We start from the raw sequence: 20018 nt of genomic DNA, 5'->3' as shown, positions 1-20018 counted from the left end.
TAAACCGCTGCGCCACCCAGGGATCCCCCCATACTAGTTTTAATTGGAAAAAATGAGGCTTCATGTATTTGGAGTTTAGTTCTGTGGCCACTATTGATGGAGTAGTGCTGAAACCTCAATGTGTTACTTGTGAAATCTACTGGCCCTAATGAAGTAGCAAAATTAGAAAAACTTAAGCAGGATTTGAACTTATAGCATAAAGAAATATGTTCAGATCTAAAAAAAAATATTTGAAGGAAAACATACTGAAATAAGAACCTGACAGTGGTACATGTTCACTATTTCATACATAAAAAATATATTTCACATATAAAGATTAGTGCTTTATGGCTTACCTATAATGCAGCACTCTATACAATTGCTGAGGCTTAAGCAAAAGACTATATTGAAGATTTTTGCTTGGAAATATTGGGTCGCTCTGCCACACAAAGGGAAATCAAATACTTTCCAGTGACACCACAGCCTGACATATTCACGAATGGGAGAATGCTATGGAAAACCCAAGTCAGAACCAATAAAACTAGCAAAGTATTTTCCGCTAATAATAGATATTGCTAAGAGGGCAATTCTTTTATATTTATATATTTGAACGTGATGGTGATTATTCTGTTAGCAGATGTGATTCAGAACTGAAATTTAATTTAGGAATAAATTCTGATGGCATAGTTGTAACAACAGGAAAATAATCTGGAGCTTTTGCCAGTTTTGGAATGGAATTTACTGCTTCCAACCCTAATAAATGTAGCCTCAGGGGGAAAAAAAGGTGAGCTGAGCTGACCAGGAGACTAAGTAGTAAAAGTTGTAAGTTACGTAAATGCAAACATGTTAAATTCAGGATTATTCCCTTTATTACATGAGAAAGAGGAAGTGAATCACAAACAACAGCTATACATGGTGACAGATGGTTATTGAGGGGGAAGGTTCTGGCCCGATGCTTGAGTTATGGAACAAAGTCTTAATGTTTCTGCAGTGTAAGAAACCAGTTTGGTCTCGAATTTTTAAAGATCTTTAATAAGCTGCCAGGCTTGCTTCCTTGTCTTCTGAGTTGCTTTTTATAAAAACCAACTATTTCCGTGATATTTAATTTTTCCATGCAAGGAAGGAATGGCAACTGTTTTCTAATGGAAAATGAGATCAGAGGCCAAAATGGACACGAGAAGCTTGCAGGAGTAGTTTCTATAGATTTTTATGGCATGTCTCGTAACTGAACAATTTTCTGTGAAGTAGGTGATGATCTTGAAGAAGCAATCAACTAAATAAAATTTCCATAGGTTATTTTTAGAGTCAAAAACAAGGAACGGGGCATCTTTGTTTTAGGATATGGATATACTATTACTATTAATAATTACTATTATTCTATTCACCTTGACTTTTTTTCTTACATGGCTCCCTCCTGTTTAATTTCTAGAAAGATTAGATAGCATAATTTAAAAAATATGTCATTTAGTATTTTTCTTTGCTAAAAGCATTCCTCATTTGACATTCTTCTTTTTTTTTTGGCAAACCCAATTTTTTTTTTTTCCAATTCTGCTATATATGCCTAATCCTTGATGTTGATGGTGTTGGTGGTAGTGATGCTGATGATTCTGCTGCAGGTGACTATAATTTAAATATCTACAGTGTGAGTCTCTTTTGTTCTCCTGGAATAGCAGGTTGTAATCCAGGTGTACCATTGGACTTTCACTCACCAACAGTGCAAGTTTAGTCTCTTGAGATACGTTGGTAGAACCATAAAAGCTTTTAATATGGGATTTTAGTGGAGGAAGATGTTCTGGCAAAAACTATAGTTAGATATTGCACTGCCCCAAATACCACTTTTTTAAAAAAGATTTATTTATTTATGATAGACAGAGAGAGAGAGAGAGAGAGAGAGAGAGGCAGAGACACAGGAGGAGGGAGAAGCAGGCTCCACGCAGGGAGCCCCACGTGGGACTGGATCCCGGGTCTCCAGGATCCCACCCCGGGCCAAAGGCAGGCGCCAAACCGCTGAGCCACCCAGGGATCCCCCCAAATACCACTTTATACGTTTCTCATCCTCCAGCTTGAGATCTGCAGTTAAAAAAAGTCTGATTCGTTTGCTCATTTAACAAATCCTTATGAGCCTATGAAGGTTTATACCGACACTGAACATCATTCTCTCTATTTCTCACTTTCCTAAAAAAAGAACAGTCACCCTATTCTGATGATTAGTGCAGATATATGGTGTCAGCTCTGAGCTTAATAGTCTGTATTGGAGCAGAAGCTGATATTTAGAGGTTTTGGAACCATAATTCTAAATTTTTGTTCCATCCTGTAGATTAGAGAATAAGGTATGTCCCCCACATTTCATTTTGGCTCATCCCTTGTCTCTCGTCTCCCTCTAGTCACCTGTCACCTTCATCTCTCCAGATACTGCACTTTTGTAGGTTTAAAAGACTTCTGCTGTTGAGACTCCAGTGGGGAATGGTGGTGTCCGGGCTTTATAAATACATGGGTGAGGAGGATAAATGTCCGGTGGAGGCCCCAGGGGAAAGTAATCTTGCCTTCTACGCAGCATATGACTAGTTTCCTACTAGGCTTCTTGTGAGGTCCCCTCTGATTGATGAAAACACACCCTGGGCTCCCGGAGACCCTGTATAAATGGGACACGGGTGAAGCTGTGAGATTGCAAGTGATGTAGTGAGCCCACGGTTTGGCCATCACAGGGCCTGCGATGGAGCCAGCGACACTCAGTAGCTGAGGAGCTCGGGGAAGTCACCCTAACCTCTTTGGATTTCAGTTTCCTGAACCATAGAATGGGAATGATATTACTCCAGAGGCAAGTTATGAAGATCCCATGCAATAATCCAAGAAAGGTTTAACATCACATATACAAGCATACTGCTTCATAGTAATAAATATTCTACAGTCCACTCAGGGGTTCACTCTGCAGTTTATCCCTACGGCAGCTGCATCAATCAGTACCTCTCAATGAGAAACAGCCTTTTTTGAACTTTGTACAATTTTCTAGATTTTTCTTGACATTTTAAAAGTCTTTTTGAATCTCTCTCTCTTTTTTTTTTTTTTTTTTTTTGGTTTGTTTGTTTGTTTCTGGTTCCCCAGGGAGCATCATTTCAAATTTAATTTGAGTGCTCTTCAGTGCTTTCCTCTGCTTGGAATTTGCTCTTGCTGTGAGGCTAGTTGCATATGCACACAGCTCCAGGCTGCCTGGGGTTCAGTTTTTACTCGGGTCTCCCAGCTTGGCCTTGATCCTCACCTGACCTCTGGTACCTCCTTGGGAATCTGCTTTCTCCTCCATCTCCCCACCTTGGATCTAATTTACCTCTTTCTCTCCAGTTGGTTAGATAATACTATACTTTTCACTTTCTTCTGTCAGGGAAGAGGGAGAAGGTCTCCCAGTAGAGGAGTACAGGTTTCTACTGGAGAGTTTTCATAGGCTTCCCAGAGTCCCACCCTCCAGCTATTCCCTCCTCACTTCTGGTCTGCTGCAGTTTTCCCTGGCACAGACTGCACCCCTGAAGCTATCATGACAGGATCCTTGCTCATTTACAAAGATTCTTCTTTCAGAGCACCCACCCCCCACTCTCTTTTGTCTAGCACTCTTGTCCCTCATACCATCGAGATGCACCTTGTCTTCTATGAGCCTCTGGAGCAGTATGCAAATCAGAGGTTGTGCCTGGATACCGGATACCGGTGGGTGGACTGATAAATTCCTTATGTCAAAGTACCAGAACCTCACCTAAGATCCTCATTCACTTTAAATAATTTAAGTGCAAATAACAGACCTGTTTGGAAAATAAACATTACATAGGCAATATTAGAATATGCATCTCCTCAAAAAAAACAAAACCAAAAACAAAACAAAACAACTCTTTAGTATTAATACAAGTCCTGATGGATTGACCTTGTTATTATTATAAAATGTAATCTTTTGTTCCTAGCAGCTTTTGCCCTAGCATCTATTTTTTTCTTATATAGTCACATCAGCTCTCTTTTGTTTACTGCTTTCCTATTACATCTTTTTCTGTGCTTTTATTTTCCATCTATTTGCCTCTTTGCATCTAAAATGGGTTCCATCTGGACACAGGTAGTTGGATCCTTTTTAAAAAAAAATTATCTGCCTTTTGACCAAAGTGTTTATTTATTTTTAAAGATTTTATTTGGGATCCCTGGGTGGCGCAGCGGTTTAGCGCCTGCCTTTGGCCAGGGCGCGATCCTGGAGACCCGGGATCGAATCCCACGTCGGGCTCCCGGTGCATGGAGCCTGCTTCTCCCTCTGCCTGTGTCTCTGCCTCTCTCTCTTTCTCTGTGACTATCATAAATAAATAATTTTAAAAAATATATTTATTTATTCATGAGAGACACAGAGAGAAAGAGAGGCAGAGACACAGGCAGAGGGAGAAGCAGGCTCCATGCAGGGAGCCCGACGTGGGACTTGATCCCGGGTCTCCAGGATCGCGCCCTGGGCCGAAGGCAGGCACTAAACCACTGAGCCATCCAAGGATCCCTGACCAAAGTGTTTAATTCATGATAATTAATGTGTTCACTGAGAAGATAGAATAGTGAGATGTGTCTAGGCAACATCTCCTGTTCATCCAATTGACACAAAACAAAACAAAACAAAACAAAACAAAACAAAAAACTGCTATCATCCTTAACTTTACATGCAGACCCATCCAATGACAAAATAAAATATGTCATAAAATATTTTAATTACCAAATAGCATGACCTTAGCAATTTCTTTTTTAAACACTTAAAATTTTTATTCTATCTAGTTGACATTGGAGTCTCATGTACTCTTTCCCAAATTAATGTTTTCTCAATAATTTCATCTGAATCTTCACTTGATAACTTCTTTCTTATTTAAATAAAAGTATCTTAAAAGGAAGCCTCATATCTATGGAGATAGAAATGCCTCTGCCATTTATATAACGTATCTTAAATAGAGTGAGAATCAAACATTGCTATTAAATACTAGCTAAATCCTATTGTCTGCCTCAGACTTTGATTCTGCAATTTACTATCTCTTTCTTAAAATACATTGGCAAGTATTAACAATGTGATAAAGATATCCCAGCCCTAAGCTGGGAATTTTTTTCTTGACTTAAAGGAGAGAAATAAAACATTTAAAAAGGAGAAAACTTCTACCCCTGTGATTTGGTGTTATTTAAAGTAACCACTTGAAATTCCTTGTACACAGTCCATGTTTTGCAAAAATGCTTACTGGTAAGAGCCGGCCAGACACTGCTTACATGTTTCGCCACATGCTCTTGACATAGAAAATATTTGAGGCTTACCTCATTGAACTTTGAGCAACTGAACTTTGCTCATTGAAGCTGGGCAACTGAGGATGTAGAGTAGCATACAGTGGTGCTTTTAAATTGACGTTGGTGCCTAAACAACTCAACAGAATACAACAGAGGAAGACCCTTGTATTGAAAGGCGCTGGATTTTGTATTGAAAGGAGCACTGGTTTCTTTGAGTTGCTATATATGACTTCAAAGCAAAGATAGAAACATTATTTGTGTGACTGTACCCACTCTTCTTTTGTTACTACCATCACTCACTGAACAAAGTCACCCCTTTAGTCCTCACAGGGATGAATTCACAGAATGTTAGCGTTAGTTCAGTGAAGACCTTGAAACTCCATGTTTTTCCCAGGAGCAAGCTGAACCCGGATAGGGGAGAGTCATCCTCTGGGGATCTTCTAGCTGGCTTAGAGCAAAACCATGCCGTCGAACACAGTCCCATGCCGTTCCCTTACACCAGCAATTTCTACCCCTGGTCGTGGGCCTTAGAACACGCAAAGAGGTTAGCAATAACCAGTGACCTCTGAATCTCACCCAGATCGATTAAATCAGAATCTCTGGCGGGTGGGGGGGGGGCAGTTAGGACACTGATAATTTTGAAAAGCTCCATGCAATTCCAATGTGAAGTCAGGGCTGAGAACCTCATTTTATGCCACTCTCTTGCAGAAGAACAGTATTGGCAAATATTAGCTGATGAATTAAAATTTTCTTTTCTTTTCTTTTTTTTTAAGATTTTATTTATTTATTTGTGAGAGACAGTGAGCGAGAGAGGCAGAGACATAGGCAGAGGGAGAAGCAGGCTCCATGCAGACAGTTCAATGTGGGACTTAATCCTAGGACCCTGGAGCTGAAGGCAGGTGCTCAACCGCTGAGCCACCCAGGTGTCCTCGCCCCCCAATTTTTTTTTTCATGCTTCATTTTCCTTTTGTTCCTGAAGTATCGATGATGAAGCACCTATTGCTTAACGGTGGGGAGATAGAAAACCAAGGACGGGGACGCCTGGGTGGCTCAGCAGTTGAGTGTCTGCCTTCGGCCCAGGGCATGATCCTGGAGTCCTGGGATCGAGATCCACACCAGGCTTCCTGCATGGAGCCTGCTTCTCTCTCTGTCTGTGTCTCTGTCTCTCTCACGAGTAAATAAATAAAATCTTTTAAAAAAAAGAAAACCAAGGACTTAAAAGTCATGTTTAGCTTTGATTTTTAAGATAAACTTCAGTAAGTGTATAGCAGAAAGGATAGTTTTGAAAGCAAGGCTTATAATGGCAAGGACTAGCCATTTGAGAGAGAAAAGGTTTTCCTGAGTTCCAATATCTTCAAGTATCCAGAGTCAGATAGAATCAGGCCTGGAGCATAAGAAGTGAAACATAAAAGAGGAAGGATTAAGGATATGTTGAAAGAGTCCTTTCCAACTATACAGGAATGAGGGTAAAAACCACAATGATGATGATAACTTTTGGGGGGTAAAAGTGGGAGGGTGAAAATGGGGGACTGCTGGGAAAGAGGGGTCAGAGAGAACTGGAAGCAAATAAGAAATGCACATCTTAGGTTGATTACCTGGTATCAGTCAGGGTTCTCCAGGGAAATAGAGCAACTAAGATGAAATAAGGTGTGTGTGTATGTGTGTGTGTGTGTGTGTGTGTGTGTGTGTATTTATTTATTATTAAGAAATTGGCTCACACAATTATGGAGGCTGGCAAGTCCAAAATCTGCAGAGAGCCAGAGAAGAGCCAATGTTACAGTTTCAGGCCGAGAACTGTCTGTTTGCAGAATTTCGGTAGCTGAGTGGGTAGAGGGGTGGGTGGGTGGGGAGGTGAAGGAGGGGTGGCCTTTTGTCCCATGTAGGCCTTCAACAGATTGAAGGAGGCTCACCTCAGTGTGGATAGCAATCTGCTTTACTCAGAGCCTACTGATTTAAATGTTAATTCCATCCAAAACAAAAAACTTCCCAGAAACATCCAGTATAATGTGTGACCCACTATCTGGGCATCGTGGCTTAGTCAAGTTGACACGTAAAATTAACCATTGCACCAGCCATACACTCAATTATGCTTATATGATACCTATCTCCTCCTGTCTCCTTTCTGCTCTGTCTCATTCAAAACTCAAGAAAGAGGAATGTCTGCTGCCTGATGGATTTGAGGGCCCAAATGCAAAAGGAATCCAGGAGACAATTCAGTAGTCCAGAGGGCCAGACAGGTATGAGGAACCTTACATGCCAAAGCCTTACTTACTACTAGAATTACGTTTTTAAAAAAGAATGACGTAGAAGTTACGTATTTGATAGCATGGGATCTAAACATGCTAGTACAGGGTCTTGAGTGTTGTGGCTGCTAAATAAAGGTTAGCTGCCCTGGAAACATTATAAAGTATCGGATTCATATCTGGTGACTAGCTTGCTGTTCCAACTCTTAAATCAGAACTAGATTACAGGTACTCTTGTCTAGAGCAGGGGGCTATGGAGTGTTACGTATGAGAAGAACCAGGGGTAGGGATGTGCAGAAACCTTCCCCCAAAGTTTAAAGTATTGGAAAAACAATCATGATAAAACTCATTTGCTTTTTATAAATTTATTTCCTTTCATCAGTAGGCCATTTTCTATGTTTATCCATAATAATTTGCTGAGAGAAAAAGACACAAAGCCTTTTTAAAATGTGTTTTAGACAGATAATGGTTTTAAAAGCAGGGAAAATATATCTAGTCATTGAACAGGTATGGGCTTGCAAAAAGGAAATAAATGAACCTTTTAAAGCACAATTTTTCATCAAAATGAGCTTTACTTTTAAAAAATGATGGCAATACACCCTGTGGATACTTAATATAAATTCATTTGAAAGGCATCCTAGATCTTGTTACCCAGTGATCAATTGCTTTGTCTTTATTTTTATTTTCGAAAGCCAAAGAGAGAAGCCATAATTCTTCTGCATAATATAGACCAATATTAGCTATTTGCTTGAATTTCACAGCTCTGTGTTACAATAAATTATATATTCATATTTGTTTCTTACTTTTTAAAAATATTTGTTCCTAGTTTTATTCCTTACTTTTTGCAACTAACTTTTGCTCCGTAATTAGTTCTCTGTGTTATATAATATGCAGAGGGAATATCATTAACTAATTCTGACCATATTTGGAATAGATTGAGAATCTGTATGAGTGGGATCCGTAGAACTTACTCAAGATATTGTTTTAACTGTTTATAGCAGATTTTTTATGTAGGTGAAATTCAGCTTAATGTTAAATATGGAATCTATCAGTATATTTGTAGGTATGTATGCAAGCAGCATGTACTCTAATATTGAGAATAAAGTGAGACTGGCACGCTATTTAAATGGCACTTTGGCCATGGGACTGAAGAATACCAGAATCCTGCCTCCGAGTAATACCTCCTATAATTTTCTGGAAGGAGATTAATGACACTGACTAAACAAAATAACATTTTTATTACAAATTAGCTCTCTGCCCCTCAAGCCATTGACAAAGTCTAACAAATTATACTGGGATCTAGTAGAACTTACACCCAAGCTAGATACGTGTATAGGCACCATCCTACTGAGTCCAGATTTTATATTTAGAAGTGATGGCTCCTATAAAGCAAAAAGCTACTCCTGCCAGCTCAGGGAAACATGAAAACAAGCAGAAAAGAGCATTTGCTTCACTGTTGTAGCACTGAGTTGGCCTGTACTTCTTGACATGCCTACCTTCCACACCTGGGTGAAGTCTCCTGCTGAGTGAGGGAGTGCAAAGTGTGTGTGTGTGTGTGTGTGTGTGTGTGTGTGTGTGTGTAGGGGAGAGGAAAAGAGAGAGAAAGGGAGGGAGATGATGGGAGAGAAGGGGAGAGGAAGGGGAAGGAAAGGGGAACGGAAAGGCGAGAGATGAGGAGAGAAGCAGGTGCCTTTACTACTTTCCAAGTGTGGAAGGAAGATAATAAGAAAAAGAAACCAAAGCCTCCCGGAAGGCACCACCCATAGAAAACCTATCATAACCTAGGTCCAAGCAGTTTAGCTCTCCCTCCTTGGGTGGAAGGACAGGGGGAGCAGAACTGCTGGCCTGAGGTCTGACTTGTCAGAGAAATGAGTAAGGGAATAGGTAGGAAAAAACCCAGAGCAACCCCAAAGCTAACAACTTCCCTGTCCCTCCATGAGGGAAGTTCATGTCTCAGTGAGATTTTTGGTTTCCACAAGATATTTTTTTCAGCCCTGTAACATTATTTCTTTAGACTCATGAGCTGCAATTTTAAAAAGATTTTCTAACCCTAGAGATTTAACCTAAAGGAGGATATACTCATTTTTCACTCATTCTCTCAATATTCACTGATGTTCAGTTTGTGAGGGGTATAAAGAAGAATTAAGATGACTCCTGCCCTTGAAGGAACTTGTATTTTAGACATTGTCAAAAATAACTAGAATATAAAGTGAAAAGTACCTTAAAATGTTTATAGTTCAAAGACACTGAGAATTTGGAGGAAAAAAACTTAGCCACATATTTCACTTTGAATTTTGTAAAGTAATATAGTAAGTTTTGGAGTGACCTTTTAGAAACTCCAAACAGAACTCAGAATACTTCTTTTGAAGAGGAAAAAAAAAAATCAACTAAGCAAATACGCACCTGCGTGATTCCAGTACTGATGCATCTGCTCCCAAGCTCTAAAACTAATTAGAAACTTGTTTCATATCTGCAATTAGCCTTTAAAAAGATGGGCATCCATTAACACAGTTTGGTAGTATAATGACAAGCAATTAGTGAAAAATTGTTCTATCCTGGAAAGAAATAATAATTGGAGGTAGATGATTTCTAAAGGAATTAAAACATAACATATTTTTTTTAACTTGCTAACTTGATTTTTAAAATCTGGTACAAGGATTATGTTTAGGAATCTTCCTCTTTGGATGTGTGTAGAACCTGAAGAAAATCGTCCTTTTTCTCACTTTCTAGTTACCTTTGCCCTACTCTTCCTCTGTCCTCCTCATCCCACAAATCCTACATTTCCACTGTAATAGAAAAGAGGATATGAGGGTACTTTCAAGAACCTGGAAGTTGAGAAAAATTCCCTACAAGATGGAATTAATTATACGTATTTGAGAGATTTAAACAATCGGTTGGAAGCTGCAGAAGAAGGCAGATACCATCAGTTCAATATAAGGAAGACCTTCGTACAGATTAGGGTGGGCCAAACATAATTTTCTCAAATGTTTATAATTATTCAATTTTACCAAATGTGAACTGGAAAATCCTTTGCTGGATGTTGAAGAGTTGGTATGGGCATTCACTGGGGTCTGGTGAGGAGGTGGACTTGTTGATGTGTATGGTTTCTTCATGCCCTGAATGTGCTTCTCTCACTCTACTCATTTTCTTAACATTTTCTCATTTCTTAACTCTACTCATTTTCTTACTCATTGAGGATTTTCTTAACAATGCTTATCTGCATTGTGGCCTCTGTCAGAAAGTTGTCCTAGCTACACAGATTAGTCCCTGCCACTGTTTTGAACTGAGCCATACAGATAACCATGAGCCTGCACACACATGCCGTTCAGGAAAAGAATGAAACTGAGACACAAAATTAGATGGAAGATGCTAAGTGGCATTAGGTCATTCCTTTTATGCCTATCGCCTCCAAGGTATTGGAGGAGAACTGACTATTTCAGAAAGATGGATGTATCTAGAAGTTTTAGAATGGGAACTTGGGGGGATCCCTGGGTGGCTCAGCGGTTTGGCGCTTGCCTTTGGCCCAGGGTGTGATCCTGGAGACGCGGGATCGAGTCCCATGTCAGGCTCCCGGCATGGAGCCTGCTTCTCCCTCCTCCTGTGTCTCTGCCTCTCTCTCTCTCTCTATGTCTATAACAAATAAATAAATAAATAAATAAATAAATAAATAAATAAATAAATAAATAAATCTTAAGAAAAAAAAGAATGGGAACTTGGTGTGGTTCTGTTCAGTTAAATAGAATATGGCTAGAAGTCTGCCATCTTTGTGCCTACACACAAAATTCCCACAAATATTGCTCTGGTGCTGATAATAGTCCCTGTATATTTCTCAATACAGTATTTCCCAAGACAGTATATATGCTTAGGCCATGGGAGAAAGTAACTCGGGTCTCTAGATATTATAGAAGTTGCAAGGAAGTATTACACAGGTCAAATGAGCAGATTTATTTGAAATCGCAGCAATACCATTGTTGGACATGTCACCATGATGGTTTCTAAAGCTGCTGTCACTATAGTGAGTGATAAACTCAATTTTAGTTTAATGTTATTCAGGGCATTGACCTCCCTCCAATCAATTCCCCTCTGGCATAGATCTAGGTATCACCAACACATCACGGGATAAATGTCAGTCCTTAAATTTAAGGAGATGTATTTGTTGGGAAAGTCTAGGCTATCGTACAGCATCAAATAGAATCACAGAGGTTGATGACATAGTTCTACTTTCTCTTGCTATACATCCCTTAGGATGACTGTTGCTCTGCCCCAATTTGTATTTACCACAGACCCTAGGCTGAAAGAGAAGTCTCTATCTGGAAATTTGTCTGCCAGTATGGCACAAAAAAAGAAAATGTGACAAAGCACAAACTGGTTCTCAAAATTTCTGCCTGCAAGTGACCTGTATCAGACGCACTTATATTTCACTGGTCAAGTCAGGTTGCTTGACACATCTGAATTCAAAGAGTAGAGAAATATACACCTCATCTAGGTCTAGGGGACAATGGATATTGTTTAAAAGTACAGCAATCAACCACACGATGACATTTAGAGCAGGAGTCAGCAAACTATAGCCTGCAACACATTTTTGTAAATAAAGCTTTATTAGGGCACAACCACACTCATTCATTACATATGATGAATGGCTGCTTTTGCACTATAATGGCAAAGTTCAATGGTTATGATAGAGACCATGTGACCAACGAAGCCTAAAATATCTATTCTCTAGTTCTTTACAGAAGATGTTTTCCTGCCTTGATTTAGAAAAGCAGAAGGATACATGCATAAACATCTAAAATGCAATGTATCCTCTTTCTTATTTCATGATTACAGCCCTTTCTGGGGAAACAGGCAAAGTATACATTTAAATAAAAATCAAGTGGAGGCATTATTAAGAAAATGTGCCCTAAGACCAATATTTTTTTAAGTACTTTGGAACTGCAGAAAAAACATCTGATTGAAAAGATGAGAGAGGATTTTTGGAGGAAATAGTGTTTGGAATAAACAATGAAAAGAAGAAAGATTTTCTTATGGTTACCTTCCAGGGAAAAATATTGCAGAAAGAAGGAAAGATTTCAAAAAGGAAGGTTTAAGCTATGCTCAAGGAATGGTGAATACTTGATTATGGCAAAATGCTGGTATTTAGGTTGAATTATGAGAAAAGGTGCTGTCCCTGGAAACACAAATACCATCTTGAATTTTTATTTATCTTTTATTTTTTTAAAGTTTTTTTTTTAATTTTTATTTATTTATGATAGTAACACAGAGAGAGAGAGAGAGAGAGAGAGAGGCAGAGACATAGGCAGAGGGAGAGGGAGAAGCAAGCTCCATGCACCGGGAGCCTGATGTGGGATTCGATCCCGGGTCTCCAGGATCGCGCCCTGGGCCAAAGGCAGGCGCTAAACCGCTGCGCCACCCAGGGATCCCCCTACCATCTTGAATTTTTAAATCAGAACTGTATTATTAGAAGATGCAGCAAGGCTGTTGAAAGTGTTCAGGCTTTGAACCTTGCCTTTGCCATGTAACAGTTGTGTGACCTACCTGTGTCACCTTAACCAAACTATTTCCTCTTTAAGCCTCAGATATCCTTACTAATGACATGAGAACAGTTGGACCCTCATAGTTTGAGGATTTAAATAATGAATGTACAGTGTCCTGTGCCTAATACATAGTAGATGCTCAAAAACTACAGCTATTACTATTACTCTTCTTAAGCCATTGTCAATCCACTTTGACTCTTACAGCCTGGCCCGTTCCTAACTGATATATACTTTCTGGTCTTTGTGCCCCTTTTCTCTCTCTCTCTCTCTCTTTCTGTTTTTATAGAGAGATTAAGAGAGAGAGCGAGAGAGCAAGCATGTGTGTGCAGGGTATGGGGAGGGGCAGGAAGAGGGAGAGAATCTTATGCAGACTCCTTGCTGAGCCCAGAGCCTGATGCAGGGCTGGATCCCATAATCCATTAGATCATGTCCTGAGCTGAAATCAGGAGTCAGACGCCTAACCGACTGAGCCACCCAGGTGCCCCTGTGCTCCTTTTCATGTCATGCTGCCTGACTGATATAACCTGCTGACTGATAACATCCGTCTCAAATTATCTTCCTACTATAAAGTCCTCAAAGTGGCTTCCAATAACTTAAAATTAAACCTCTTCCTCCCACATCCTCTCATATTTATATTTATATAAATATTTATAACATATTTCATTGTATTTTTGGTCTTTGTGTGTGTTGTCTACTTTAGTCATTCATAAGATTCTCAAGGGAAGGAACTGTATCTTGGTCTTGTTAGAATCTTTGTTATGTAATGTTATAAGCAGTTTTTATTCATGGCAGAATGATCCAGAAAATATTTTATTTCATGCTAGGAAAGATCTAATTGATGAACCATCTAGGGAAAGTTTTAGCTCTGCAACTAAGTTGATCTTTATAAATAAGGAAAAATATAAGGTCAGCAGTAGATCTAATTAATGACCTTTCTCTAAATTTGGAAAGCAATGAAATTGAATTGTATTCTTTCTCTTTAAGGTATAGGGAAGGCAGCTTTAAAATCACATTTGTGAAATTTTCTGAACATAAAGAAGCTGTACCATTATTGTTTATTTTCTAAATATTTAACAAATGGTCTAGGAGCTTCCTAAATTTCTGCTGTATCAAAGTTACTCATGATTGACAGAATGTTTAAAATGAAGAATCCAGGGCACCTGGGTGGCTCGGTGGTTAAGCGTCTGCCTTTGGGTTTAGTCGTGATCCCAGGGTTTTGGGATCAAGTCCTGCATCAGGCTCCCTAGAGGGAGAGTGCTTCTCCCTCTGCCTATATCTCTGCCTCTCTCTGTGTCTCTCTTGAATAAACAAATAAATAATCTTTAAACAAGAACAACAACAAAAGAAATAAAATGAAGAATCCAATGCATGTGACTTAAGATCATGTAACTGTCCCTCTTCCTTTTGATAGGTTCAGATATTTAAAGCAGTACTTTCAAAGTAAGAGACTCACAGCCTCAATGCTGGACAGATGAGTCCCTGGAGTATGGAGAAAAACTGAGAGCCTTTATTCATGTTAAATTTTTATGCCATCACTTAAAGATCTCTCTTTTTAATGTTTTTTAATGTTTTTTTAATGTTTAAGTATACTTGTTATTTTCCTAGTATTTTAAATATAAGATTTCTAAATAGAAATATGTGTATGCTCAAAATTTATTTACTGATGGGGTATAGAATTAAAAAAAAACTGGAGGTCACTAGTTTAAAAGAAATCAATATATAAATATATATAATATATATGGTAAGCAACAATATTTAGTTACGCATCTCCTGTATTTGTTAGCTTTTAGAGAACGGTGATTGCTTGCTTTCTACATAGATTGCATTAGGACACAATACATATTTTTGAAAAAATATTGGTTTCTGGTGGTGAAGAATCTTCTGGTAGCTTCAGGATTCCATCCAGCATTTTTAAGTTTGGCAAACAGGAAAACACTCTAAAGCAAAAGTTAAAAAATAAATAAATAAATAAAAATAACCATACTGAACAAAAGCATTGTCTTTCACTACTCTCTTAATGAATGAGTGGACTTGGCCTATTGTTATAAGAAAGACGAGTGACTATCATTTTGCTCTGGTTTTTTTTGTAATCTTTGTAGCAGGGTTATAATAAAATACTATTTATGTTCATTGAGCTGATCTCTCTGCTGTAGCTTGCCCTTTCAGGGAGCTATTCTATAGTTCAGATCGTAAGTATAGATCAGAGAAGTGGGACTGCGTACAATCTGTTTTTATAAGGGAAGTTCAGTTTTTACAAAGTTCTATAATAGAAAAAAAAATGAAGGAACTTAGCCAACCAACCATGAGAGAAAGAATGACATCATGATATATATGCACATTATAAAGGTAAAAGTTTTTTAAAAAGGAAAAAGTAAGGAAAAAACATGTTGTTTAATGACAGTTAAGGAAGAATTCAGGCTGTGAGGTATGAGAAGGGGTGGGAAATATTCTTGTGCTGAAGTATTTTCTCTTGACAGAGAGCATTTTTGAAAATCACATTTCAAATTTACACAGTTACATCCAGGTTCAGGAAGGTGTCCTGCACATCAACCCTGTTAAACAGTAGTCAAATACCTAGCAGTCTTATAAAGCAGTGTTTCCTTTCAAGTGGACAGCTTTCCTAGATCTGGGAGTTCTGTGGGCTCATACTGGAGAAGACACATAGCCCTGGGATTTGCCTCAGATGGAAAATACTGAAACCTGTCAGTAGACATGACATGTCAACCAATGGTGGTGTTGACCTCCTTAGATGCTCTCATTGGCCACAGAATTTTCTCAACACTAAATGCTTCCTGCACTTTATCTTATTTAATCCTCACACCAATACTGTCCGGTTGGTTTTTATCCCCCATTTTAAGTCACTTATCCAAGATCATAAAGCCTGTAGGTGACAGTGCAAAGATAAAAATCTAAGTCTTCCGGCCCTAATGTTCAGACTTAGCTGACAGGAAACCCTAGCTGCTACTTCTTTTCAAAAAGTCAGACTGTGGTGAACTCAGATCACATGGACTTCCAAAGAATAGTAGAAGAGTTTGCCTGTGGGTGTCCCAGGAAATGGGGCTGCCTTCTACCTACTGGGACTTACACTATGAGCTTTATCAGTAATTTTTTTTTTCTCTTTTGAACTGTGCTTTCTTCTTATTGGAGGATCTGAAACAAAGGAGGAAGGGAAAGACAGTCACAACTCTAGGTGACAATGATCAAGAAAATCTTATCCTTAAAGAATTCTGATCATGATGTCGAGATACCCAGGGACAGGATGAATGCTGTTATGATCCTCAAAGTGTGGATTTTGGCTAGGCGACTGAACACAAACTTGGGTGAACTTGGGATTTCAGTTTAGTTCCTCAGCAGAAGTAGATACTCAAATCCTTTCCTCATACTGTGAAATGACCACATCTTTTCGTTTAAAGTAACCCTGTAATTTTAAACTTCTGTTTAAAGTAACCAAGTCAATACAACCTGGCTTTTTATAGCTTGAATGCCAGGCCGTATCCACCTTGGACTCAATCCAATAGAGTTACTGTTAGAAAATAGAAGAACCTCATTATATCCCTCATTCTCACATAACTCTATACCACATCATAAATTTTGAAGACAGATTTATAGTGAGACCTCAGGGCATATCAGATTTCAGACAGTTAATCTTAATTCTATTGTTGTAAGTCACCCTCTGAAGGGAGGCAAGTAACTGATTTGGGATCAAAATAAAATCCCACTTATAAATTAACAAAACTAAAATGTAATACTAATAAATTGTCTTTATGACTGGAAATGTGCCTTTTTTATGAATGAGGTTGAAATGTCCAGCTAAACCTCCTCTGACTGAAGGAAATATAATTTTAAACCTCAAAATGTTATTATGGTTAAATATTAGTTCAATTTTAAAGCAACTGTGCTGCTAGTTTTCACTTACGTAAAAGCAATTTGAGAATTTATTATCACAAAACATGAATTTTGCCTGAAGTCTACAGTCATGAGGGAGACAACGGCAGTAATAAGATTTATGTAGGAACAACAGAGATTAGGATTTTTATTTCGACAATTTTTTGTTGTACATCAGGGGTCGAAGAGGCTAATATTACATAGGCCTCTGGAATATGGTTGTTGTAATGGGAAAATGGCAGTTTGAGAAAGGAAGGTAGTGAGAAATATGTCTTTTATGGAAGTTGAATGTAGATGAAGGACGTAATCATAGACAGGATATGCACCTAGAGATGATCTAAGCCTTTGTATGACTGATTCAAACTGAGATGTGAGTTGATTTGTTATCTGGGGGCAAATACAAGTTCTAGAACTCAGTAGCTTGGTTTTACCCTTCAAATTCCCACTAGTGGCGCTGGGAATTAGCTAGGGAGAAATACATGGGCATCGAATTTTCTGCATACTCCAAGGTGTACATTGCATTATTATCATGAGGAATGTTCCAGTAGTGACAGTGGAATAAAATGGTTTATTCCTCACATGTTTTCAAGGACTTTCAACCACTGGGGTAGATCGAATCAATGACTTCTTTGTAACCTCTTAATGGTGCACTTGTGGCCCAAAGGAGTGAAAATAAAACCAGAAAATAGGAATGTCTGGGTGGCTCAGTTGGAAATGCATCTGACTCTCAATTTCAGCTCAGTTCATGATCTCAGGGTCATGAGATGGGGCTCTGCACCAGGCTCTGTGCTGGGCGTGGAGCCTGCTTGGGATTCTCTCTCTTTTTCTCTCCTCCGCCCCTGCTCACCTTTGCTCTCTCTCAAAACAAACAAACAAACAAAGAATAAACAATTTATAAAACTCTCGTATGGACCACGTAGGACTTGAAAGTCTAAAATGAAGCATCTTTTATTTGTCAAATCACACTATGAGAGAAGCCTAAAATTTTAAAGCAGTCATAAATTAACTGAGAGGAGTGTACTAAAGATTTTTTTTTTAAAGATCAGTTTAAAATTCTTTAGGTGAGATCAGAAGCATGATATGTTCGAAATGTAGTAGGTAAGACAAATATTTGCCAAGCGAATTTAAGCTTGAGGGAACAGCTATTCAAAGCATAACATTCAATGAAGAACATCCACCAAGATGTTTGGGGCCTTACCGTTTCCGGTAATTTTGGTGAAACTCACAAGGGTTCCTCTTGAGCGTAAGGGATTCCAGTGGAGTGCTCCATAAACTGGAGAGCCCGGTCAGAGACTCAATGTGGTTTTCAGCCAAGGACAAATGCTGTATCTGAGGTATCTTTGGCAATTGTTTGAAAGATGTGAGATGGTTTTTGTTCATATTTAAAACTCTGCATCTGAATAAAAAATATAAACACCTTGTCAATTGTCTCCTGAAGAGGATGGTTAACTACCAAATCTTGCATAGGACTAGACCATACCCCCTCATCTAGACAATAACCCCTCAAAAGAGTGACAGTGATGTTTTCTACAACTGTGTTTTGTCAGAGAAGAGAAATATTTGTATGAAAATATTAAGAGAAAATAAGCAGGATCTATGAAACTGTAAGTTTGTTGACTACAGAAATCTGCTTTCTTTTCCAGTGTAGACACTCGGTACCTGGCATGATGGTCCGTGGTGGATTCTCAGTATGTCTCAAATGAAAGGGTGAATGGCTGCATAGAATCTCAGAAATATTGTTGTTCACGCAGACACATAACAACTTGTGAAACAAGTATTGCCTCCAAGTAGTGAGATCAGTTACCTTTTTTCTATTTTTTCATACTTAAATTCTATATTGAAAAAATAGCACTTTAAATCAGGAAAGAAAAAAGCCTTTTATATATAAAAGTAAACTAAAAGGTATCCTTAGGAGGAGAAATGTGTGTTGCACACTTAGGTTGAATACATTTTCCTGACATATCATGCTTCTCAATATTTTTGCCTTAAAGCTGTAATTGTATAAGGCCATGCAAATAGAGGAAATCATTCAAATCTATCACTGACACCTTGCCTCAAGGAAAAATTCCTTTATGTATAAGTTGGGATTTCATACCATGAGAGAAATGCAGAGAACTTATTTATGGCCTTGTATCCCACAAAGACACTTAGTAAATAATGATTGCTAATGGTAAAAATGATATTAAATAGAGAGTTTCCACATAACGGTATTAGAAAAATTTCATTTGAACTCCCCCACCCCAATTGAATTGCAATTTTTCACATCTATTCTTTTCATTTCCTCATTTGCTTCCACTGTCTCTCCATATGGATATTTTACAGTCCTCATCATACATCTGGTAACTTTGGGTTTTTACTCTTTTCCAGGTTACAACATAATCTTTTAGGAGCACTAGCACCATGACGATTTCTAAATGAAAACCCAGCCTTGGCAGTTCCTGTCTCTCTGCCCCTCTCTCTGTCCTCCTGTGAAATCTGCCCTTGTCTGCCAGTCATTCTCTCATTTTCCATGTACATCCCTCTCAGGCTCTGAGATTTACTCTATGACAGATCCCCAGTCAGCAGGATGTTAGGGGTGAAGAGCAGCAACCCAAGTGTGGTGTTCCCTCTACAGCACAAGGAAGGAGGCTGTGAATATACAATACATCAACTCCTTTTTTCTCCCTTGACACACTGATTTGGCGGTTGTAAAAATTTGGATTGCAATTACATAATTTGATATCATATATATCCTATTTCTAAAGAAAGAAAAGCCAAAAGAAAACATCTAGAGAACGCAAAGCCTGGGGCAAGTGTTTTCTTTAATGATTGTGGGTTTTTTCTCTCTCTCTCTTTCTTACATAAGATAGCAAAGATTTGGAGATTTATTGATCTGGATCAGATCAAGTACAGATACTCCAAGTAAATGATCTCCTAGTTCAGTATTTCTAAAGTATGCTTTGTGATTATTAAACATTTGTTTGTTGTATGTGTATTTATATGTATTAAAAATATAATTAATGTATCACTTTTACAACCCTCCAAAGAGCCTGGCAAAAACAAGACAAAAAAACGGCAACAACAAACAGAAAAAAAAAAAAAAAACCCTGAATAAATCAGTATCAACTGC

General features: G+C 38.5%; 1 protein-coding gene across 4 annotated transcripts in view; it reads right to left on the bottom strand.

The window, feature by feature from the left end:
• The window catches only part of LOC112645922 (uncharacterized), a 53640-nt gene that overhangs the window by 14627 nt on the left and 18995 nt on the right, over positions 1-20018 (bottom strand). For 2 of the 4 annotated variants that reach the window (XM_025425493.3, XM_025425494.3), the window contains exons 6-7: positions 18108-18305; positions 12747-14961 (exon numbers count right to left, since the gene is read on the bottom strand). In XM_025425493.3, coding sequence (XP_025281278.1) covers positions 14850-14961; positions 18108-18305 — 310 coding nt within the window. In that variant the 3' untranslated portion in view covers positions 12747-14849. Of the gene's footprint in view, positions 1-12746; positions 14962-16109; positions 16175-18107; positions 18306-20018 lie in introns of those variants that run through there. The other 2 variants (XM_025425495.3, XM_049105787.1) reach the window with 2 other exon arrangements.

The sequence above is a fragment of the Canis lupus genome, chromosome 34 (assembly GCF_003254725.2).
Source record: "Canis lupus dingo isolate Sandy chromosome 34, ASM325472v2, whole genome shotgun sequence".
Classification (NCBI taxonomy): domain Eukaryota; kingdom Metazoa; phylum Chordata; class Mammalia; order Carnivora; family Canidae; genus Canis; species Canis lupus.
Note: the sequence above shows the minus strand (reverse complement) of the source record. Positions and strands in the feature narration are given on the sequence as shown.